Genomic DNA, 24820 nt, shown 5'->3' with positions numbered 1-24820 from the left:
TAAAATTGTGCCTCCTGATGTTATAAGATCCAAGATTCTGGAAAAAGTACATGAGGGTCATTTGGGTGCTACTCTTACTAAAAAGAGGGTGAGAGAATACTATTGGTGGCCGCAAATGGACAGACATTGAAACATTAGTCAAATCATGTCACATTTGTGCCTCAAAATGTCAACTCCTCCGCTAAGGCCAATAGAATGTCCGGCAGGTCCATGGGAAAAGATAGGTATCGATTGTTGGGACCATTCAATTCTCTTCCACTTAAATTACGGTATGCTTATGTTGTAACTGATTACTTCTCCAAGTGGCCTCATCTGAAGTTCGTGAGTCATGCAGATTCACGTCAGTTGTATTGTTTCTAAAAGATGTATTTTTGGAGGAAGGGTTTCCCAAGGAACTTGTCTCGGATAACGGGGTTCAATTTGTATCCAGTGAAGTTGAAAGTTTTCTGAATGAGTGTACCATCAAACATTTGATAAGTTCTCTCTATCAACCGCAAACAAATGGTTTGGTTGAATGCTTTAATAGAGTGATTGGTGAATGTATTCAGTGGGCGTTAGCTAATGGGTGTGTGGTTGATGCCGCTGTAAAGAGTATGCTCTGGTTTTACAGAACAACACTTCACACTAGCACGGGGGTACCTCCGTTTGAGGCACTTAGAGGGAGAAAGCCTGCCACTATTTAGACCAGCTTGGTTGTCCACATTTTTCAAGCATTCTACGTGTAAGGAACACATCTATTCAAAGGTTCATTCGAGTATGGAAAAAGGTCAACAAAGACAAAAAACGTATTATAATAAGAAAAGGTGTGTGAAGGATGTGCAGTTCACTGTTGGTGATTGGGTGCGGGTCAAATTGCCTGTATTTGTCAAGAAAGGTGACTAAGTTTTCTGAACCATTGAAGGTTGACAAAGTTTGTGGTAATGCTGTGCGTGTTGATGGACGTAACTGGTGGAATATGGGGAAGTTGTAAAGGTTGAATCAAAGGGTGTTTTGTTGCCACCTCAAGACAAGGGTGATCACCCTTCAAAGGAAGCTTGAGTGTACAAAAATCCGGTGGAGTTAAGACTTCCAGTTCAAAGGGTGTGGATTCATGCATGAATCTTGTGCCTGTCAGGAAAAGTGATAGAGTGCACAGGTTACCTATAAGGTATCGTTGAGTGGGAATTGTTTATGTTGGGTTTTCTGTGAATGTTCAATTATCTTTATGCATTGAAAAATGTAAAGCACAGCATGTTTAGTTAATCTTTAAGTGAGATTGGTTTATGATGGGTTTTATTTGGAATGTTCAATTATCTGTGTTCATTGAAAAAATGTAAAACACAGCATGTATGGTTACCTGAGGTTTGTCTCTTAAGGGGTAAATCTCTAAAAAAAAAATTGTTTTTTTTTTTTTTTTTGTTAAAAGAGAAAACTAATTAGTGGCTTGGTTAGCAGCATAAACCGCTGCGCGTGCCGGTCAGCTGTTCTCAACTGTTCTTGGTTCCGCACGCGTAGCGGAGACACTGACACGCGGCCGTCCTTCGCTGTTGGGTGTTCCTCGCCGCGTGTAACACCAAACGTTCTGATGAAGGCAACGGCCGGACATTTTCCTTCTGCGACACCAGGGGCAGACTGCTGCGCGCTGGGTTGATTTCTCTGGATCGTTTTTGTTTCTTCAAATAAACGCTGAAATTTTACATACCGGACGTCTGAACATTTTGTTCCCAGCTTACTTCACCCTCGCCAGTGTCCGTGCCCCCATCCAAGCAGCTGTGTCTCCCTCTCCCATTGAGAATGTGTTCTTGACCAGGAAGCCGTACTCTACACTCCTCGCATTAGTGCAAGTCCTGAGAAGCACCATCAAGGTTAAGGAGTGTCTTCAACTTCAGACATGAAAAGGGCGAGTCTGCCCTGTCCCCAGCCAACCCGGAGGGAGTCTGCATCCCATATTCTACAGACACAGGGGCATCAGGATACTAACGGCTTTCCAGCACCGTTTGAACCATATTATTAGAACCAACCAAACATGTTCATAGCACTACGTCACCCACGGGCTTTCAAGTACTTTTCTTTGTTTTCTTTTACCTCTCAGAACAAGTGAGTGTTTAAGAGTCCTACCGGAAGCAATGTTTGACAAAGCTCTCAAATTGTAGGAAGAGAGTTCCAGAGTGTGGAAGCCTGGCTGGAAAAGGCCTTATTTCAGATACATTTTGAAATTAGATCTTAAAATAGTTTCCAAATTAAATATTTGAAGACGATTTTTCAACCATATAGGATTTTTGTACCAAAGTCGATATTATAGAGGTGCCTAGGTCCCGTTGGTCCTAGTTCCAGTGACTTCCTTGAGTGTCACTAGTCCTATGGATAACCATGCCACTGGAAGATATTGATTTCTACAAATATTTTCTAGGCTAACTGACTCACTAGTGCCAGCAGGACCTTGAAAAGCCTGAATCACCAGATGGGTCTGTTACTATCAGCTGGACACAAGTAACTAACTTTGTGAACTTGGTCACTAGGCGAAGAGTAGTGGCTTGACACAAGGACATTACCACCATGAAAACACTCGAGCATTTGTTAGATGGGGAAGCCTGTGCCCCAAAGCTCTGCTCAGAAGACCACCGCCGGCGTTATTACATTTCAGAGCACCAAATCCCAGGCCTGCGCAGTCTTCAATCCACTTCATGCTTCTTAATCCACTACCAGACACTCCTTCCCCATTTATCTCACCCTTGCTGGTTCCCACTTTCTCTTTTTCTGACTGTTTTTCCAATTTTCTCTCCCTTCTTCTGTCCCCCTTGTGCGTTATTCCCTCTCTTGCTCTTCAGAAATGTCTGATGAAGAAACATAAGTGCTGGTCCACAAAAATGAGAGCCGTGGCCCCTCAATTTACCACTGGTCCTAGTTGTTTGGGTAGTGGATATTTAGAAGGCATCATTTTTAGGGTGACATTTTATTCCATCCTTGGTACTACTCATGTAACCAAGTATAGCCCAAGAACATTGCTCGGACCAGTGTCTTTGCAGCTGTGTCACCTGCCAACCTTTCAGACCCATTTGCAAGACTTGAGCTCCTGCTAAAACCCTAAGACTAAAGCGCTTCCAAAGATCCCCAAGCTGACCCGAACCAGGCGCCACAGGACAACACTGGCCGTAACACCAATGTTATTAGAAATCTAGCGCATGGAGCTAACAGTGTATAATAATGTTAGGAGTATCACCTCAGCCCCAGAAAGTGATAACGCTTTCTGCTTTTTTGTGTATATCTTTTTTTACCTGAACTATTTACATATCTGTTAGCACTGAATAGACACTGATGTACTGAGTTTTGTTTATAGAGTCATACTGAATCTGAACTTCAGAACGCTCCACCTCCTCAAATAAACCTTTGGTACCCTGAGAGAGTCAAGTGCCCACTGGGGGACACTTCTTCCCTTTGACCCTCAGAAAGCTTTGATGATTTTTCCTCTTCCCAAATATAAATAGATTTACTTCACACATTGCCTGGAGTACATCTCTGGACATTTCTAAGGTGGGAAGATTGGGAGACATTTGTGAATGGCCATAAACTGTTGCGTTTTCTTGCGTTTAGTAATTGTCAAAGGTGAACATGCCCTGATCTGCCACCCCTTGTGTGGGATTTACTCCCCACTTAATATTACATTATTGCAGGGTAATATGTGGGAGGAGATGGATCTATGATTGCTATGTCACTGGTTTCTTACAGCCCAGCAGTCAAATGTCCAGCCATTTGCTCTTGTAAATTTACAAGTGTGTAACTCGGGTCCTGTTTTGCTATTTGCTGCACTGTAATGAGTTTAGTGGTATACACTTTGTGAGCTCCCCATGCATACTATTCAGTCACTGTTGTTGACCTCCAACAATAGGCCATAGACTTCACTTAGTTTTCAGTTCAGCCCTTACTCTCACAGTATAGTTGCCTACCTGCATTCTCTGGCCCCTGCCATCCTCCAAGTCCCCCTGGCTGAATTTTGGGTGGACCATGCTGATTTATCATGGCTGCCTATATCTTCTTCATGCTGTACAACTCTTTCTCTGCTCTCCTTACAGTTTGTATGCTCTGGAATGCCCAAGGTGCACGCAATGAAAGTCCACCAGTCTAACAATTTCAGACTCTGCCTTTTTATGTCCAGTCTGAGATCCATGGTAACACTTTGCATGGGAATTGATGCAATGTGGCAACTGATCCCCGACTCTCAATCGCAGTCTTTTTTTCCCCTATTATAACTCCCTTCAGATGAGTTTCATCTGTCCGAGATCCCGCAGTCATTGCGCTGTATGGCTGCTGTTTGATGCTGACAGCAGACACTATGCTTTTTAGTCTAAAGTCCGGTTTAGCTCTCATGTTGTTATTACTTCCTGTGATGAGTTTCAGGTTGTCAGAGCTGGGCTGAGACCTGACCTCCGCCTCTGTTAATCTCTTTGCTCTCCTACCTTGGTTCTTTTCTTGTAAACTACACTGTTATGTCCTCTTGGAGATCTCCAGGCATCAACCTTTGTGAATATTGTTGGGCTTTTGCAGCTTACACTCGCCTTAGTCTCAAGATCGGTCTTTGGTCTCAGGCTGGGATTACTCCCTGGTGACAAGGTTTATGTTACATTCTTGGTGAGCTCCAAGAGCCTAACTGTGTCTGAATGTTGCTGGGCTCCAGCAGCTGGTGGGCTCCATGGTGCTCTTTGCAGGACTATCTGGCTCACAGGCCTCTTAAACTCAATGCAAGGTGTCTGCTTCTAGGACACCAACTCTTTCAGCCACACTGCATTCAGTCCTAGGTTCAAGCACTAACTTGGCAACTGTGAGAATAAACTCTAAACAAGTGGGCCTTTGTGGTGTTTCAAATATTTTTCCCTACTACTGCATGGTGGAGAAAACAACAAACAGGACACAGGGCAGTGTGTCCCTTCTAAGACATACAGGGGAGAGGGACATTGTGCGCACATCCACAGGGCAAGCCTGATCCAGGCAAGGGAATGAGCGTGATATGGATTGTGTGTATGATAGTAGAAGGATTTTGAAAGGTAAAGGGGGCAGAGGAGCACATGCCAAGTGCAGTAAACGTTGGAAACCAGGATGCAAATGAAGAGCCAGAAGTGTGTTGCGCTGCGTTTCAAGCTCATGTCCAACTGAACCACCACTGCCAATCTCTTATTTTACTAACCAATGAGGCTGTGAAATTCTCCCACTATGTCTTTGTGCAGCGAGTAACGGCCGCAAGGAGGTACTCACAAAGCTAGGACCTCACAGGGGTGCAGATTTCTGACTTTCAGGAATCTAAAAAAAGATTTCAGTGGGAACCTGCGACAGTCGCATTTTCCGAGCTAATCCTATGGAACTTTTGTGCATTTTATTTTCACATGAGCAAACATATGTATGTATCTGCTCCTCTGAAAATCTATCTAGAAGTGCAAATATACTTGCTAACTTTACACTTTCTTATTTTCTCCATATTCTTCCTCTGCACCACTATCCTTTCCTAAGGGTGTTTACACTGGAAAAGGTTTTCAATCTACCTTAAACCCTTCGCTGGTAGACCTTTCCACCCCTAGTGGTAAGCCATTTTTTGGCTATTTGGGGCAGTTTGCGCTTAGGCCTCCATAACATTTTGTCCATTTATGGTATCCATGCCAGTATGCGCCCTTTTCTTTCCAACATCCTGCGATTCTAAGGGTACCCAGGGTTTGTGGATTCCCCTGGAGGGGACCGAGAAATTAGCCAAAATACAGCTACATTGTGGGTTTTTGAGGGACAAAAGGGGAGAAATGTGCTGCAGAAGAAAGCATCTGTTTTTTTTTTTCCCCCTGGCATCAACGAAGGGTTTGCGGTGCTAATGTCACGATATTCCCTGCTTTCAGGAACAGGCAGACTTGAGTCAGAAAACCAAATTTTTCAACACAGTTTTGGTATTTTACTAAGACATATCCCATTTGTCCTATTTATTGTGCTTTCAACCTCTTTCCAGTTAGTGGTAGAAATGGCTGTAAAACCAATGGTGGATCCCGGAAAGCTATACATTTCTGAATACAAGACAAAATTCTGAATTCAGCAAGAAGTGATTTGTGTAGATCCTTCAAGGTTTTCCTACAGAAAGTAACAGTTGAAATGAAAAAGTATTGAAATTGAGTTGAAAAAAAACAGCCATTTCTGTCTACATTTTCATCTGTATCTTCTTCAGACTATGGCAGATTTTCAAAAGCAATACACTGTGACGTTGGCTGGACCCTTCTGGTTGCAGGGATATATAGGACTTGTAGGTTCACCAAGAGCCCGGGGTACCCAGAGCCAATAAATGAGCTGCACCTTGCAATGGGTTTTCATTGAGTACCGGGTATACAGAAATTCATTTGGTAAAATACAAAGAGTGAAGAACAGATATCAAGGAAACCTATATATTTCTGAAATGGGCACAAAATATGGAGTTTAGAAGCAGGGGTTATTTGCACATCTCTGAATTTGTGGGTACCTGTACTAGCATGTGAATTAGAGGACATTTCTCAAAATGACTCCCCCCCTTCTCCCCCACACTGTCTTCAATTTGCAAGGTGCAAATACAGAGAAAGACAATTGGCAATAACACTTGTTCTACTACTATGTGCTCCTCTAAGCCACCTGATGAAAATGGTACCTCACTTGTGTGGGTAGGTCTAGTGCCCACAACAGGAAACATCCCAAAACACAACGTGGACACATCACATTTTGTCCACATCATGGGTACACGAGTTAGTCCTACCAGGGGTCAAAGAGAATAAATCAGCATACTGGTCGAGGACTTGCCTGCAATCAGCCTGCTGTTGTCCTGTGAGGGGGTCTTACAAGACCACTCTATCCACAGAACCATCTTGTGGGTTGCTCGAGAGGAGATCAGGGAGAGGTTCACTTTCTTCTTCCTGTCCCTCACCTGTAACCATGAGCATGGTCACATCGGCTCTATCAAAATAGGGCTTCAGGTGGTTGAGATGTATAATCCTTTTGGGATTTTAGCAGCTGCCAAGGTCAACCAGGCAGATGACCTCCCCTTTTCTCTCAAGTATGGGATAGGGCCCGGACCAGTTGTCTCAGAGAGCCCTAGGAGCCACATGCTCCAAAACCCAAACTTTCTGTCCTGGTTGGAACTCCACCAGTGCAGCTTTTTGGTCATACCAGTGCTCTTCTGAAGCTCCTGGCTGGCCTGGAAATGAGTACTTGCTTTTTCCATGTACTCCACTATCATGGAACATAGGCCAAGCACATAGTCGACAATTCTGTTTTTAGGCTCTTTGAGAGGGCTCTCCCAGCCTTCCCTTACAAGACATAGTGGTCCCCTGATAGGATGCTCAAACAAAAGTTTAAAAGGGGGAAACCCTACTCCCTTTTGTGGCGCTTCCCTGTAGGCAAAAAGCAGACATGGAAGTAAGGCATCCCATCTCCTTCTGAGTTTCAGGGAGTCCTCCAATCATGCCTTTCAAAGTGTGATTAAACCTCTCAACCAGTCCATTGGTCTGTGGATGTTAGTGGGTATTGAATTTGTAAGTCACTCCACACTCCTGCCACATGTGTTTTAAGTATGCAGACATGAAGTTTGAACCACTCTCTGATACTACCTTCTTAGGAAAGCAAACTCTGGTAAGTATGCCCAGGAGGACCTTAGGCAAAGCAGGGGCAGTGATGGTCCTAAGTGGAATGGCTCCAGGGTACCTATTGGGATGATCCACTATCACTAAAATGTACCTGTTTCTTGAAGCTGTTTGAGGGTCCAGGGGGCCAACAGAGTCAAACCCTACCCTTTTCAATGGGCACCCCAATAACAGGTATTGAGATTAAGGTGGATGGGGGGCTTTAGGTGACCTCCTGCCTTGCCACCTGACAAAAGTTCTTCACCTTCTGGGACATTCCAGGCCAGTAAAAGTGATTGACTAGCCTACGCCAGGTTTTGTTTTGGCCCAGATGCCCAGCTAGGGGAATTTCATTGCCCAGAGAGAGAAGAAACACTCTGTACTGCTGGGGCACTACCACCCTCCCGGTTGCAACAGGCTTGAGGTCTCTGGCCTCAGTAAACTGGAGTCCATCCTCCCAATAAACCCTGTGGGTACAACTGTCACTACCCTTTTCTTCCTGTGCAGTTTGCTGCCTCGGGCATTCAAGACTGGTGCAGGTTATTTGTCCCTGGCACAGATCCTCCCTGGAGGATCCCCCCTAGGTCCTAAGAGCTCTGGGTGATAGGGTCCAAGCTCTGCAGGTTCAGTTCCCTCTGAGAATAACAAGCCCTCTTCCTGAGAAGAGGGGTTCTGGCCTGTGATCTGTTCAGAAGCTGGTTCCCCAGTCTTCTTGGCTTTTCTCTTGGAGGGTTGGTCCACTCTTTCAGGATCTAACGCCTCTTTTTCACTCTGGAGTTTGCTCTGTGCCCTTGTCTTGACACAACCCCATTACGGGAGCCCAAGCATTGCTGCATGAGTCCTCAGGTCTACTTCAATCTAGAGAGAGTGCTACAAATCATTTCTAAGCAGACAGTCTACAGGGATGGATGAGCACACAGCCACTACTTTCTGTCTGCTACTTCCCCCCCACCCCCAACCCCAGTGAAGAGATACCATAGCCATCAGGTAGATCTTTGTGACATTGGCAGCATTGGTGACAGGATAAGTTTTCCCTACCAGGTACTGATCTAAGTGGACCAGGTGCTGGGCCACCATAGTGACACTACCCCCAGTGTCCCTCAAGGCTTCTATCTTTGTCCAATTAATCAAAGGGTGCTGCCTGTATTTCTGCATATTAGTGGGCCAGGCAGCACAGGATAAATCTACCCCTCCCTCAGTGACTAATGTTGCCTCTGTGGGTTCACCGACACGGTCAGGCCACCACTGTATCCCATCTGGAGATTATCAACTGCATTTACTGCAGGTGGCCTACAGGCATTTTTCTTATTGTTACAGCTAGAGTCTCCAGTTTGGTGTCCTTTATTCTTGCAATCATGGCACCAAGACTTGTTGGGATCAAAGTTCCTACCTTTGTACCTACCCTTAGGCAGTAAGAAGTCTCTGGGCCCACCCTCCTGAACAGGTTGTTGGGGATGATGAAGAGTGTGTTTATTTTGGTTCTCATCTTTCCCTCAGGGGGACACGGGGGGTTTGGCTTCTTTCTTTTGGTCTCCCCCACCAGTGGTTGTTTTGGACGCCCTTGTTTTGACCCAGTGGTCTGCCTTCCTCCTCAATTCTTGAGGAGAAAGTGGACCTAGGTCCACGAGGAACTGATGTAGTTTCTCATCGTAACAATTACTCAACAGATGCTCTTTCATGAGTGAATTGTAAATCCCATCACAATCTTGTACCTGGATACCTTCTAACCAGGCTCCCAGCATTTTTACTGATATGTTCACAACTTCTACCCAGGACTCACTCTGGGTTCTTCGAGTCTCCCTGAAGTTAATGCAATATTCTTCAGTTGTGAATCCAAAGCCCTCAATCAGGGTACCCTTCATGAGGTCATAGGATGTGGTTTCTGCTTCATTTAATGCCAGCATTTACCTGAGAACAGTTCCCACATTTAACTGAGAACAGATCCCACATTAAAGTGCCCCAAATTTCCCTTGCCACTCTCCTGCCTTCACAGGCTCTCTCAAAAGCAGAAAACCACTTCACAATATCATCACCTTCAGTGTAAGGAGGTGGGGAACAACTCCTTTTGAGAGTTTTAGGTTGAAAGATCTCTCTTTCTCCCTATTTGTACGCTTTCACCAGTGATAGGTCCTAGGCCCATCTTTCTTCTTTTAACTTCTATTTCCAAGAGTTGTCTCTCTAAGGCCAACCTTTTGGAGAGTATGCCAAGGCCCTCCTCTGAGGAGGCACCTGTGCTAGAGGTAGAAAGGCTGATTACCCCCCTCTCTCTCCTCAGCGTTAGCTCCTTGCTCAGAAGCTTCTTCTTCTTCATTTTCTCTGGGATGGTCCTTGTCATACTGTGCTACAAGCTGCCTAAGCATTTCTGTGGTAGGACTCCTCCCAGTGACTGCAGAGAGAGGTGTCTATGGTTATATTCTAGGTAAGGGGTCAGGTCGCGTTCTTGAGCCTGGGTCTCTGCATCAGGCAGATTTTATATGACTGAAGTTAGGACCTTTTTAAACTTTAGAAAACGTTTTGCAAACTTATGGAAACTTTTTCTAAGGCCTAATTGGAGTAAAGACTAAGTTTCTAATCACTGTTTTAGCGACCTACCCAGGGCTCTAGTAATTAATTTAAAAGATTTAAAAAAATAGTCCAATTGCAAAAAATACAACTACATAAAAATGTGAGTTATTTGTGTGCTCACTTAGTGACAAAATAGTATCGGCAAATGCAAAGTCTTGGATCCCACCCCTGTACTACCAAATGTAGGAGGCTGGCTCTCTATATAGTGTACAAAAACGATGTGCACTGTGCAGAGAGTCCAAGCAACTTAGTATTTAGAAGTAACAAATGGACAACCTAATGCTCTATTTTTTTTTTTAATGGTAGCTTGGTCTAGCGGTTAGGCTAATTTTGTAGAAGTGCTAAGCGTTTGTTGTACACACAATATCAATAAATGTGGAGACATGCAAAAGAATAACTTGAGAATAATTTACAAGAATACTTCATATTTTTATAAAATTATTTAGACCAAGATCATTGAAATCGGGTAAGTACTTCCTAAATTATGATTTTCCAAGTTTAGCAAAAATAGACTTTGTGTGTGTAATTCCGCACCACAGGAATCATTGGGAGAAAACTTTAAAAATACATATAAAATCAGGCAATGTTCTCACAAGTAATACAATAAGATGATGGACGGAGTGCTGAAACTTTTCAAACACTCACCTCCAGTCACAGACGTGGGATGAATCCATTGTTCTTTTTTTCACCATGCCACCCCAGTTTGGACCCAGCCATATGCAAATCAGTCTTGACCCTGTTCCCAATGGAAACAGTCCAGCCTGAACTGTCCTCTCAGGTCTGACCCCTCACCAAGCACATGCACACTGCCATTCCTGATTGTGTGTGCTGGTGTGGAGAAAAAGGCAAAGTCAACATGGCCCCCCTTATCAGGGTGCCATGCCCACAAACCACGCCTGGGGCATAGGTAAGTCACCCCTCTGGCAGGCCTTACAGTCCTATGGCAGGGTGCACTATACCCCAGGTGAGGGCACAGCTGCATGAGCAATATGCCCCTACAGTGTCTAAGTCCAAACTCATACATTGTAAGTGCAGTGTATCCATATTAAGTACTTGGTATGGGAGTGTGTCATTACGAACTCCACAGCTCCATGATGGCTTCACTGAAGGTTGGGAAGTTAGGTATCAAACTTCTCAGCACAATAAACCCACACTGATGCCAGTGCTGGATTTATTGTACCATGCGCACAGAGGGCAACTTAGAGATGCGCCCTCTATTTTACCCAACCCTTTATTGTGAGGCTGACCAGTCTGTGCCATCCTGCCACTAACAGGCAAGCTTCTGACCCTATAGAGTGAGAGGCTTTGTGCTCTCTGGGATCAGAACAAAGTATGCTCTGGGTGGAGGTGCTTCACACCTCCCCCCTGCAGGGACTGTAACACTTGGCAGCAAGTCTCAAGGGCTCAGGCCTCATGTTACAGTGCCCCAGGGCACTCCAGCTAGTGGAGATGCCCACCCCCCCGGACCAAACCCCACTTTTGGCGACAAGTCAGGCGGGAAAAACAGGTAAGAGTGAAAATTGCACTGTCAACTTTTAAAAGTGAAAAGTGTTACTTGCCTGTAAACCGTTTTCTCTTCCAAAACTAAACAAAGTGCTATTGATCCATATGTTCAATACTTACTTGCAAATGTACTTACCTGCAACAATGTCCTTTTGGTTCTAGAAATAAAGTAACAAAATATATATTTCCAATATAAATACATTGGCCTGGAATTAGTCAGTGAGTGTGTGCCTCATTTATTGACTGGGTGTGCACAACAAATGGTTTGCACTATCCTCTGATAAGCCTAATTGCTCGACCATACTACCTCAAAATAGAGCATTAGTGTTATCTACTTTAGCCTTGTAAAGCCTGTGGAGAACTCCTGGACTCTGTGCACACTAGATCTCATTTTTATATATTATATATACAGAGCCAGCTTCCTACATGCAGCCTTCAGAGCGGAACATAATGCACCATGTGGCCTTCAGAACCGTACACAGAACTCCATGTGTGGTCTCTGGAACTGAACACTATACGCAGTCTACAAAACTCAACCCAACCCACCAGATGAGGCATCCAGAACAGAATATGATATGCCAGATGAACTTCCAAATATTGAAGGTATACACTAGAGTTGGCTCACAGAATTTAACAAGATACAAAATACGTGGCATTGACACTTACACAGAAACCAAGATAGGGCACCCAAGTAATCAACACAACACACCACATTAGGCCTCATTTAGTGATTTATATAATGCGCAGTGGTAACACAACCTCCCTTTTGCGCTCAATATAAGTCAGTCATGACACCTCCAAATGTATCTGCTCTCCCACAAATGCTCTGAAATGTCAACCTGCGGTTTGAGGGCTCTACAAAAAGCGCCACATTAAAAAATTGTATATCCACTTTACGATCATATATGAGAACTTCAATATACTCCAGGATAAGCAAAGCACAAAATGCTGGGCAGTCTATCCAAGACGTGCGTGGAAGGCCTTTGACTAGTGTATGGAGGGACATTTATTCAGCTCAAACAGACTATCTCTCGCAGTTCAGACAGGCAATGCTTTTAATGGGAAAAATTAAGTGCCTGCACTCACTAATTCGATTGGGTGGGCTTTTAGGGGCATTTACGGGCATGGCTGTGAGGCAGGCATTTAACATGTATCAGAGGCTTCTGATTGTTGGGCCAAGTACAGCATTTTAGCATACATTTGCCTAAATGTAATCGATTTTGAAAAGGCACCATGCAAACTTCTCATAGCACAATAAAAAGTTAAAGATCGTTACTGCAAGGATGTTGTGTTATGGATAGTTGCAAACTGTGTCAACATTAACACCCACATTCTAATCCCCACTCCTGCGTGCCGCTTCTGGAATTGAGCGTTGGAAGGAGTAAATAAGCTGGTCTCTTCCAGCTCTGCCACTGTGTGTGACACTGTGACAGGAGGGGTAGGCAAATACATACAAGGATGCACAAATCGGCACTTGCAGCAACCTTCAAAACATATATATATATATATATATATATATATATATATATATATATATATATAAAAAATGTGGCTGATGTTTCGTTTATGTATGCTGTCTCTCAACTCACTATTTCCTGACTCAGCCAAGCCACAGAACACTCGGCTCCAAACAAGCACATATGGATTTTGTGTGTGTTTCAAGATATAGCAGGGCATCAGTTTCGAGGTTACATGTGCAGGTCCTAATGCTTCCCAGTTTCATGTAGCGCAAATTTGGCCATGCCAATCAGACGTTTTGCATCAAAGCATCCTTTTTTAAGCACAGGTAGTTAAGTGATTTGCCCAGAATCACAGGATGATGAACAGACGCCAGGATTTGAACCAAGTCACACTGTCGGCAGCTCTGACCACATCATCTCATTCCTGTTGCGAAACCAATGAGAACATAAAGAACATAAACCTAGCGTTAATAAACTGGCTACTGCCTGGCAGAGCAGCACATAGATATGCTCCACCTAAAAGGCTTTTCTTCAGCAGCTTTTGAGTTGCACCTACCCATTCTTCAAGGCCTCAACCCTGTTGCCACTAGGAGTACCGGTACTCTCCTTGCCCAAAAGAAAACTTTGGGCACTCTGTGGGGGAAAACTAAGAACTGTCAGTACTCAGTATCAGTGAGTACCGGTCCATTATAAAGCACTTCATACAGCACCTATTCTATGAATACAAGGAAAGTGTGCAACGCTGCTGCCTGCTCACAAAGCGCCCACGTTTCTCAGGACCATGAATGAACAGTTTTGTCAGCGCAGTTACTCTTTGCATTCTGGTGCTTGTAAGCCATTATTCTGGTGGGACAAAAACTTGACTGGACAGAAAACCTGAGAATTCTGTGTTGTACAGGAATATGGCATGGCTGCGGTCTGTACTGCACCACGGTAGTACTATGTGCCCTGCTCTACCTGTGCTCTTCACATAACTATAGAATAGGGTCATATAAATGAACCCTGCCTGGTTTCCCAGGTCCATATAGGATGTACTGCTCTAGGCTGGGGTTTGTCTTGGAATTCTGGTACCTGTAGTCTTTTAAATTCCATTAAAAAACATGAATTTAAGTCCCAGATTTCAAAAGAAAAATCCCGGCGTGGAGCAGGACGTGGACCCAGGATTAACGCCCCCAGCTACCCCTCACACCCCGACTCCTGGTGTTAAGTCTTCTCCAGATGTCTTCTGGATACGATCAGTGCTGCACTTACAACAATGTGCCTGCGGTGCGGGTCGTTGAGCTGCAGCTGGTACTGCCGCTTCAGCTGAGCCCGGATGGCCAGCCGCTCCTCCTGCGCCCTTCGCTGCTCGGGGGTCAGCTCGTAGTACTCCGCCGGGTCCAGGGTGGGCGGCATGGAAGCCAACGACGAGGGCTTGTAGTTCGCCATCTTGAGGACGCTGTGACCTGGGACAGGCAGACCTGACAGCCACTGAGGACTGCGCATGCGTCAGAGGCGTGAGCGCGTTAGCGCATGTGCAAGGTCACGCTGTGCCCTGGGACAGGCAGGCCCGACGACGTGAGGACTGCGCATGCGTCAGACAGGCGAGCGCGTTCGCGCATGTGTAAAGTTAAGCCCTCTGATACGACAACGGCGCAACTTTCAATGCACCACTTGCACTAACTTCACGCCGCTTAGGCTACGTAAATGCCGGTTTTTAGTGGGCAGCACAGACCTTCTGAGTCATAGAAACAGAAATAGGGCTTATTGACAATGCTCCTGGGACGGAATAAACTACGGCGACCATGAACCTTTGCGGCTGACATATTAACTGTAGTCCTGTGGCCTCCTTGTCAGTCTTCCTTATGGCAGCTTTCACTGTGTTTGCCACTTTTCACTGAGAAAAATAACGACCGATACAGTTCTTAAGTAGAAATTTAATTGAAATCATCTGTAATCATTTTTAACATGGTCTTTCGGTCTAGAACACATTTTAAACATAGCTGCCAGGTTTCTCAGCTTCATGCGTGATGTGCTGCTCCAGGTCATGTTTTTTCCTTGAATTCTGGGACTTGTAGTCCTGTTTTATAATGGAATAAACAGTACTACAATTTCCAGAATTCAGAGTAAAAACTGGACTAGAGCAGCACATCACGCATGGACTTGGGAAGCTTGACAGGGCTGTTTAAAGTGCTAACATTTTCTGTTAAAAAATATGTTTTGGTAAGGAGAACAAAGGGGGAAAAATACCAGCTTTAGATGTTTTTTCATATTTTTTTACCGGTAGGGACATTAAAATACCAGGCATGCTGGTATGAACCAGCCAAGTGTCAACCCTAGTTTTCACTTAGCAGGCGATAGTCTACTTCACTGTTGTTCCCCATATAAGTTTGGGGGAGAGGTTGTGGCATTAGGGCCAGAGCTGCTACTATTGTAACTGTGGAACCCGGTGCCAGCTCAACATCCTGTGATTCTGGACAAATTGCTTAGTTTCCCCATGGCTAAAAAAATGAATCTGTCCTTATTTAATGCAACTAGTGCTCATGTAAAGCTCTCCAATGCCCTTGGTCTTGGTTCACACTATATAACAACTGCAAAAAAAGTGAAAAAAGGATTATCCCTTACCAATATCAACATGACCGTACTTCTGTTTTTTTCAGTCAGTCGCCCACAGGGAAAGTATGATTAATATTAATCTATGAATGTTTTTTAAATTTTCCTTTCCAGGGTCTACAGATAGGCCTGCTTTACTTATCTTCCTCTGCAACCCTGTTGCAAGTTTGTTAACTCGTGGACCAAGTCTATGACATGCATCTCTCCAGCTGGACGACAGAGAGAGCACTTATAGAGTGCCTTTTGTGACTGCATCATTAGTTTTGTGTTTTTTAAGAGCTGCTTGTAGCCTAATGGTTAAGATCTTAGACTTGCATTCTGAAAGTTAAGGGATTGAGTCCCGGTATCTCTATAATCATTGTATCACTAATGGACACCTGCCTCTGTCATGGTGGGGGTATTGCTGCTATTCTCATCAGTTTGCGTAGCAACTTAAACACAGGAAGTGGGGGGGCTAAGCACAGTATTTAACCCTAAACAATTGATTGCCTCTTGTCATCCTGCTCTCGCTTGGCTATCATGGAGGGAAAGAAGACACTAAAAAGGAAGTATACCGAGGTGAATTCCTTTAGGAATGACTCAGTACATGAAGCCAATACTGCTTATACAAATACTTATCTGTAACAGATGAGCATGCTGCAGTAATGAAAAGTAAGGCTGTGGAGGTAGCCTTGAAGGCAAGAGAGGGTCCCCCTCCCCTGAAAAAGAAACCTTTCCCTCAAGCGCCTGACACTGATGGCTCTGAGAAAGAGGTAGACCACAGCTGCAGATATGTACAGGGCACTTCACCTGCTGACCTGATTAAGCATATTCAGACGAATCTATCCTTGCCGAAGTCTGCAGCCGATGAGGAAGATTTCTCTGCACTCTATAGATATTAAGATCCATATTCCCTGCCTATTCACAAGGCCTTTAGAAACCTGTTGTCCAGGGACTGGGATGATTGTAATGCAACCAGCGGCGGATGCTCCCTTAGGGCAGAGGAGTGTCGCCCCCCAACTGCCAGTGCCGCCAAAAAGGTGAAAAATAAAATGGTAATAAAATACATTTATTACCATTTTATTTTTCCCTTTCTCCAGCTGAGCCATGTTTAGGGGCAGGGCCACTACTTCTGACTGGCAGCAGGGGAGTGATGCTACACTGCATGTCCTTTTGGCTGGCCGTCTTGTGACGACCAGCAGCCAGCTTGACATGCACAGTGTAAACTTCTTCACTCTTCTAAGACAGATGAGTGGAGATGAGGCCCAGGCCCCCAGTGCCTGCTGGAGCAAGCATCGAGCCAGCCAATTTCATCCAATCCTGATGCTGCTCTCATGCAACTAACATTATCAGCAGCATGAGAGCAACGTCTAGATTGGTGTGAAGCATTCAGTTGCTGCAGACAGAGTGCGGCGTGACTGCACGAGGACCGGAGGAGGCGAGCCAGCAGAGGTAAGTATATTTTTATTTTTCATTTTTCACATGCGGCTGGTACCCTAAATGTTTGGTTGATTGCCCCACCAAATGTTTAGGGTACTAGCCGCTACTGTAAACAACTTAATTCAACAGATCTCCCTTGTCAGTCAAGGTTGATTCCCTGGTGGCAGGCCTGTCGTCAGAGAGTACAGTAATATCTGAAGATGTGTCTCTATCTGATGCTATGGATAAGAAAGTAGCTTCAGAGGATAAAAGAGTGTATTGTGCACCCAACTTTGCACTAGGAGCAGGAACCTAAGCCACATATCCAGTGTAGTTCCTGGTGCATAACTTAAAGGTTATAATGGAAGAACTCCAGAAAGGAGAAGAGTTTACCTCTAGACTGTCCAGAATGAAGCAGGAGGTCAGGTTCCTCACAGATGTACTTTGATGGTCTATGTGCAGCTACGGTGGCCTCTGGATCTGTAATTTCTGCGAGAAGACACCCAGTGCTGGATGTAAAAAGAGTAAATGCATTCACACCTCACTGGAAGTTCCAAACGGTGACCATTCAATCCATGATTCCTTTAGTCCAGCCATGATTGTTACTTGCCTCCATGGACTTGTCGGATGCATACCTACATATCCCGTTCATTCATACTCCCAACGGTTTCTAAGGCTTTTCTTAGCAGGAGAACACTACCAGGTCTGCCTTCTTCCTTTCAGAGTCTCTTCAGCTTTGAGAAAATTCATGAAAACCTTAGCCCTTTGGTGGGGAATTTAAATGCTATGCATATATTGCTTTTCCCATACTTGGATGGCTGGCTAATTTGCACCTCTTCTTTTTGCAAGAGAATTGAAGCAGTCGCTCAAGTTTCCAGATCTCTGGAGAACCAAAGGTTTCTACTAAACAGGAAAAAAAACACCTTCACCGAGCCCAGGCCCACCAGATCATAGGAACTTCATTCCAATCAGACCTGGGAACAGTGTATATTACTCCCCTAAGACAGCAGTCAGCTTCAGTCAGCATTAGCAGGACTATGGTTGACTATTCAGGGGGAGATGGCGAATGCTCTGCATCTGGTCCCTAAGGCACATCTACATTTGTATCCCTCGATCAGCCATCTCTTGTCCCATTGGGATCCATCCTTGGAGCATTACAAGACTCGGACACCAGAGCACTGAATCTGGTCATAACTCAAAATCTTCAGTGGTGGTTAAATCCAGCCAACTAGTTCAAGGGAACATCCGTTTGGCTGCCTGCTCCCTGTAATCAGGCAGGGCTGGGGGAAGGGGCAACATTGGAGAGTCTCTAAGTACAGGGAGTATGGTTGGATCTAGAGGCACTGGCTTTATCTAGCTGGAAGGAGTTGGTGGCAGTTCTCAAAGCCATTGTTGCATTAGCTCCTCATCTCATCTTTAGCTCTTCTGCTGGAGGAACTGGGAATTTGGGCAGAGGGGAATCTCCTCTCTGTCGGCAATCTATCTTTGGGGATACATCCTGAATTTGCAAAGCGTGGGAACTCAGCTCAGAAGTGTGGACACGGGGAGATTAAGTGATTGGCCCAGAATCACAGGATGTTGTGCTGCCAACGCCGAGACTCGAACCTTGTTCCTTTACCTCCGAAGTCGGCAGCACAGGCAGTTACAGAATGTGTTTGTGGACAGCTTGAGCCTAGTATTTCCTTCTTTCATGGGGATGTGTATTTCTCTTCTGGCTTTCAGGCCCTTCCAAAAAGGTTTGAGATTTCATGGCTAGACTTTTTTTGCCTCCCCAGAAGATGCACTTCTTCTAAACGCCTGCTCCCTTCTTCGAGCTGCAGGAGGATGGGCAGTGAATGTCATCACCATTGTCTGACCCAAGAGGCTGTTGTCTGCGTTTCTTCCATTTGTAGTGCTCAGCAGAATACTTCAAAAGATCATGTCAGACCAGGCAGCAGTGATTTATGTAGCCCAGTGGTGGTCACGTCAGCTTTGGTATCCCCTGCTTCCCTAATTAGCGGTTCTTCCTCCTCTCATCTTTCCAGACTCTTTCTCTCTGAGGTTTTCCCTGCTTTCAGTAATGGGGAGTTAGCAGCTATCACTGGGTCTGGAAATTGAATTGTAATTCTTGGTGCATTTTGAGAAATGTATCTGTTTTTAGTTGTAATGGAAACTCTGTTTTGGAGTTTCTGCTATTCGTAGTAAGTGGTCAGCTATAAGAGTCGTTTGGGGATCCACCTTGGTGCCTTACTGTCCATTGAGCCCTTCATTAATTTCTTTCAAGGTAAGGTGGTTCTTAGATTGGACCCTTTTTTCTGCCAAAAATTGCATCCTCCTTTCAAGTATCTCAAAATTTAGTCCCTTGAGTGTTTTTTTGCTTTTCCATCTTCATAGCAGGAAGGTCTGTGGTATTGTCTTGATCTTCATTGGGCTGTCTCCATTTGTCTGGAGTGATCCTTATCTTTCAGACAGTCGTACTTCTTGTTTGTTACGTTTGGTATTTCCAGCAAAGGTCACAAACCTTGTGTGAGCCTGACACAGGAAGTGACCATGTCAGCCATATTGGTAAGGGTGAAACTTTTTTATATGGAGAACGATTGTGGAGATAGAGACTTTTGCTCACTGTGTGAAGACAGTCACTAGGAAAACCATGATGTGGAGTAATGGAGCTGACCATTAAGTAATACAAACATTTCTAGTTAAGTGTCATGGACCGGAATCAATACTAACTTACAGCATTTCTAGCCTTTCTAAAATATTTGGAAAATTTACAACTCTACCCAAGATATTCCAGACTGTATTAGAATAGTAAATAGGTCTTCTAGACTGTTTTGCAGAAAGTTGCAATTCGTTTCTCCAAATATAATTGGCATAGTAATCAGATTTGAAATTATCTTAGTTTATTAAAGTAACTGTATAAATGCATATTATTATCTTGGATACAACTCAGCCTTGAACATTCAATAGGTTGTTTGTAGCCTTTTGAGAGACACATTCCACCTACCCTCTGTAAGTGACATTCCCTGAAAACCACACTAAGGGCCTGATTACAACTTTGGCGGATGGGATACTCCGTGACAAAGTTACGGATATCCCGCCCACCGTATTGAAAGCTCCATTATATCCTATGAAACTAGTACAACAGCTGGCTAGATATCCGTCACGTTTGTGAGAGTATCCCATCCGCCAAAGCCGTAATCAGGCCCTAAGGCTGCATCTGATGTACATTAGGTTTGCCATCTTTCCCAGGGAAACATATCAGATATTTGTTAATGCTTTAAGATCTGCAAAGGCCTATACATTTGCAATTGCATAACAGAGCACCTGCCTTCCCCATCTACATGTTTGAGTACCTTATCCATTAAAGGTGTTTTTTCTCACATTCTGGTAACCCTAGCCCCAAACCTATAACTAGATAACAAAGACTACAAATGTGAGAATGAACAATAAAAACTGGACTAGATGAGCTACCCACACACGAGATTTAGAAACCAGAGAACTCTGGTCTGTGTATTTTACTTTTTTCTTTTAAAAAAAACAGTGCTTCAGAATGTTGGGAAACACCTTTTCTATGGTCAGAGACTGGGGATGAAGGGGCAAGTGCCTTGCATCACAGCTGCCAATTTAACTATTTACACTATTAAACTATTCAAAATGTCAATTCCATATGACCTTACAACCTGCAGACCTAAGTTCTAATCTCATTCTCGGCACCTGACCAAAACTGTGTGACCATGAGAAATTATTGTATCATGCTGCAACTCAAGCTATAAATATGTGTAATGTCAGACAATGTAATTTAAAGTTACCTGACCATATGCTGTCTCAAACTGTTCCAAATACTCATTGCTGTACTCATCTAATTCTTATTTTTGGAATCTTTTTGCCAACCAGCCATAACTTACATAATCTTCTGTGTTCACCACCTCAGGTTTGAGATGCTTCAACTGTCAAAAAGCTTTTCTCTGTTTAGCCTCTCTGCTGTTCCTTCGTTTTCACTGCTTTCTCCTCGCTTTTTTCCTCATTGGTGCTCACGCATGCCGTCCGTTATTTCCCGCCTAGCCTGCCCACCGCCTCCCACCGCCCCTCCCTCCTCCCAGGACTTACTTAATGGAGGCCGCAGCGCGACCCCATTGAGGGGGTCACAGACCCAGCTCTTCCAGTACTGCTGCATCTCGCTTGATCCTGTCCTCTCCTTGCCTTTCCCCATTTTTTTGTGCCTTCTCCAAGCTTTCCCATCATTTTCACTGCTTTCTCCTTGCTTTTACCGTTTTTTGTGCAGCCTCCCCACGCAACTACGGGCCATCACCTCTCTTCCGGAATTCTGAAGGGCCCTTAAGATCTGGCTGTTCAAATGAGCCTCCGGGACCTGCAAGCGCCTGGATACCCTGTTGGGTGATTAGCTGTGCTTTACAAATCCTGATTGATTGAACATCCCACTGTTCCTATGTACCAGCTTTTAAGAGCATGAGTTACAAAGATGACTATGTATAATTTGTTAAAAGCCAATTACCTTGAGACAAGAGCAGTTACTAAAGTCAATAGTATTCATTTTATCAACCTCAAAAACACTAAAAGTTAAGAAGGACCCTCTGAGATCCTAAATTGTGAACCCGCAAGATAAGCAGATCTCTGCACCTGAAATATCAACACCTCCACCCATCTTACCAGACTTAGAAACCTGCTCTAACCCCATACTGAAGTACCATTTATACTGAAGTACCATTTAAACTGAAGTACCATCTCAGTACTGCTGTGAGTCCCTCTCTACTGAGATTTGAGCCAACACTGTAACTCTGAACAGACTTGCTGTGCGAGAGCTCTGCAGATGTCTCAGTGGCTAGTGGTTGGGTGAGTGTTGTTATCTGTGACTGCTTGCACGTATGATGTGCTTTATGTTGTTATTCTATATATTAATGATGCCAAGAATACTGTTCACTTTTCACAGTATCATCCTCCCTCCCGCTGCCACTGCCAAAATGCGATTCGAGCCCCCCTTCCCCAGGAAGCTGCCACCAATTGCTTATTTTGAGCTGGTGGTCGGTTTGTGGGGTTCACTGAAACTCATGTTTATGTACAAGCACTTACTTTTCCTCAACAGACTTTAAACTAAAGCAAGAGAGAGAAAGCCACAAAAGGGAGAAGGAAAGAATAACGAAGAGAAAGACAGAAAAGCAATGACAAAGAGAGTAAGCAGGATGAAAAATAGTGAGATACAGAGGCAAGGAGTGCCTGGTGGTGGATTAAAGAGGCATGAAGTGAAATCAAGACTGCGCAGCCTTGGTATACAGAACACCGACCTTCAGTGGCACTTGCCCCAGGATTCTAAGCAAAACTTTGGGGCCCAACACTTTTTAATTTACAAATTAAGCACTGCTGCCACAGATGACCAGCCATTGTCTTAAGCCACCACTCTCTCACTAAAGGGGACACCCGTATCTACATATTTAGGGTTTGCGTGTCTCACTGAGGGGAGCCTGTGTTACGTTGAATAATCGCATCTAAAGCACCTCTACTTACACAAGGTGTCTACTGCAGTTACAGGGGAAGGTTGGACAGGAGCAGATGAAGCAGACAGTGCACAAAAGGTTGAAATCCTGAGTGAATTGGGAAAGCTTTGTTTTGATGCAGAGGAAGGGAAGAATAAAATGGGTGGGTTTGTGGACATTACTTTTACTCCATTGCCGGTGTGCCAAGGTGGTCTGGATAGGGTTGTCCGTGCCCGGTATGAAATTGTTGAGGTAGGGGTGAAAAGAGAGAGGAGAATTTAGTGAGGGGACCACCAAAAGATACCTCCGAGGCTGAAGACAGGTTGAGGAGACAGAAAGTGGGTAATGATATGGGATTATCAATGTGGAAAATGGGGGGACAATGAAGAGCTGGAATGGGGCGATCGCTGTCCATAGTCGAAGTACAAGCAGGCGGACCAGGAGAGCAGTAGGTCTGGATTAATGAAGATTCAATGGGACGGAATGACAGAGCGCACAGGAAAGCCCTACATGAGACCGATAAACCCAGAAATGTTAGGTAAAAGGTTATTAGGATTGGAAATGTAAAAAGATACTTAATAAGAAACGTTGCAGAAGCGGGGGTGATGTTGGAGCCGAATGATGCAAACTGATCTGTTTAGAGCATTGGGGACATGGGCGCCACATTTAATTAAATGTATTAGTTGGACATTTACACATACATGCAGCGTCACCCCCCCTACTGCGAGCTACAGGTGAAAAACATAAAATGGCAATGAAATGATTTAATTGCTATTTTATTCCCTCCCCCCCGATGTGTGCTGCAGACAGTGTCCTCGAGGCAAAAGGGGGCATGTCCTGTGCTGCCAAGCAGTGGCTGGCTGGCTGGATGCTCCAAAGTACGCATGCCACTTTGGCTGGCTGTTTTTCGCAGGCCAAAGTGACATGCGCACTTTGAAGCTCTCCACTCAGCTGCCTTAAGACAGCTGGGTGTAGAGAAAGCACAGGCCTCCAAGGCCCAACGGAGCGTCTGGCCAGCCTGCTCCATCCAATCCAGGCACTTCTTTCATGATGATTAATAGCATGAGAGCAGTGTCTGGATTGTTCAGGGGAGCTCCATAGAACACTGCAGTTTCTAGAACACCATGAAGGATGTGCTGCGGTCAGTAACTACCTTTTATTTTAATTTAACATGGTACTTTTACTCTGGGGTTTTGGAGGGAGGGATGGTTTTATTATGGGCTTTTGGAGGGAGGGGGTATTTTATCTTGGGCTTTTGAGAGAGGGGTGTTTTACTAAGGGCTTTTGGAGGGAAGGGTTTTTTATTTTATTTTTTGGGGAGTGGAGGGCACTTTGCTCGCCCCACCACTTTTTAAGGTTACCGGCTGCCCCTGCACATGCCAACATTTTGGAAGAGGTAAGTGGGAGATTCTGACTTCTATTGAAAAAGGCAATTTCAGGCAGCTGAATCGGGTCTAATGTGTATGTTTACATTATGCAGTGCTGAGGGTGCAAAATGTTCACTTTTTATTGGCTCTGTAATAAAGTGACCTTTCACATACGCCATAAAGATGAGCCCACGTGGTCTGTCCAATCCCCTAATACAGGATCCCAAAAGCTGAGCGCTAACACACAGGCACACACACACACACACACGTTTTATTTATTTTTGATATCACTCTCTGCGGTATTGGAGATTTGCACTGTGGCTGGATTTATGGAAACACTTATGATAAAGGACTGTTTTTTTAAGGGGACCCATGCTAGGGTTGCAGCAGGAAGGCCCGGACTGGCGCCACCTGACGTTTTTTGGGTGAGCTGGCAGGGTGGAGGTCAATTTCACTGCTTCTGGGCGCTGGTTCAGTTACTGGAGACTGTCCGGCTGTGTTTTCTGTCTGCAGCATTATAAGTGAACAATGCAAAGCAAATGGTTTTAAACTCTGCATCAAAACCGTTTGTTTTTGCATTTGGGTGGTGTCTGTCTCCAGCAGGATCGTCACAGGGCTGTGGAAGGTGGAGGGGTGAGTCATCAGCTGTTGCTTGGCTCAGAGAGTTCTGCACATGCAGGGCAAATGCTCCTCAGAATGCAAAACAGTGAATGACTTTATAATGTGAACTTTGCAACACTCCTCAGCATTTCACCGTTGCACTGAGTTGCGATTGGGATAGTAATTGGTAGAAGTGAAATATTCTAATTATGAACATAGAAACATAAATGTCCTCAGAAACACACTGATGATGGTACTACTGGTGAGCCGAGAGGTAA

General features: G+C 44.6%; 1 protein-coding gene across 1 annotated transcript in view; it reads right to left on the bottom strand.

Moving 5' to 3' along the window:
• The window catches only part of NDUFB4 (NADH:ubiquinone oxidoreductase subunit B4), a 32531-nt gene extending 17923 nt beyond the window's left edge, over nt 1-14608 (bottom strand). Inside the window, exon 1 of the mRNA XM_069202699.1 lies at nt 14369-14608. Coding sequence (XP_069058800.1) covers nt 14369-14602 — 234 coding nt within the window. The 5' untranslated portion in view covers nt 14603-14608. The remainder of the gene's footprint in view (nt 1-14368) is intronic.
• Between the last annotated feature and the right edge of the window lie 10212 nt (nt 14609-24820).

This window comes from Pleurodeles waltl, chromosome 8 (assembly GCF_031143425.1).
Source record: "Pleurodeles waltl isolate 20211129_DDA chromosome 8, aPleWal1.hap1.20221129, whole genome shotgun sequence".
Taxonomy (NCBI): Eukaryota; Metazoa; Chordata; class Amphibia; order Caudata; family Salamandridae; genus Pleurodeles; species Pleurodeles waltl.
This window is presented reverse-complemented; position numbering and strand designations above follow the sequence as displayed.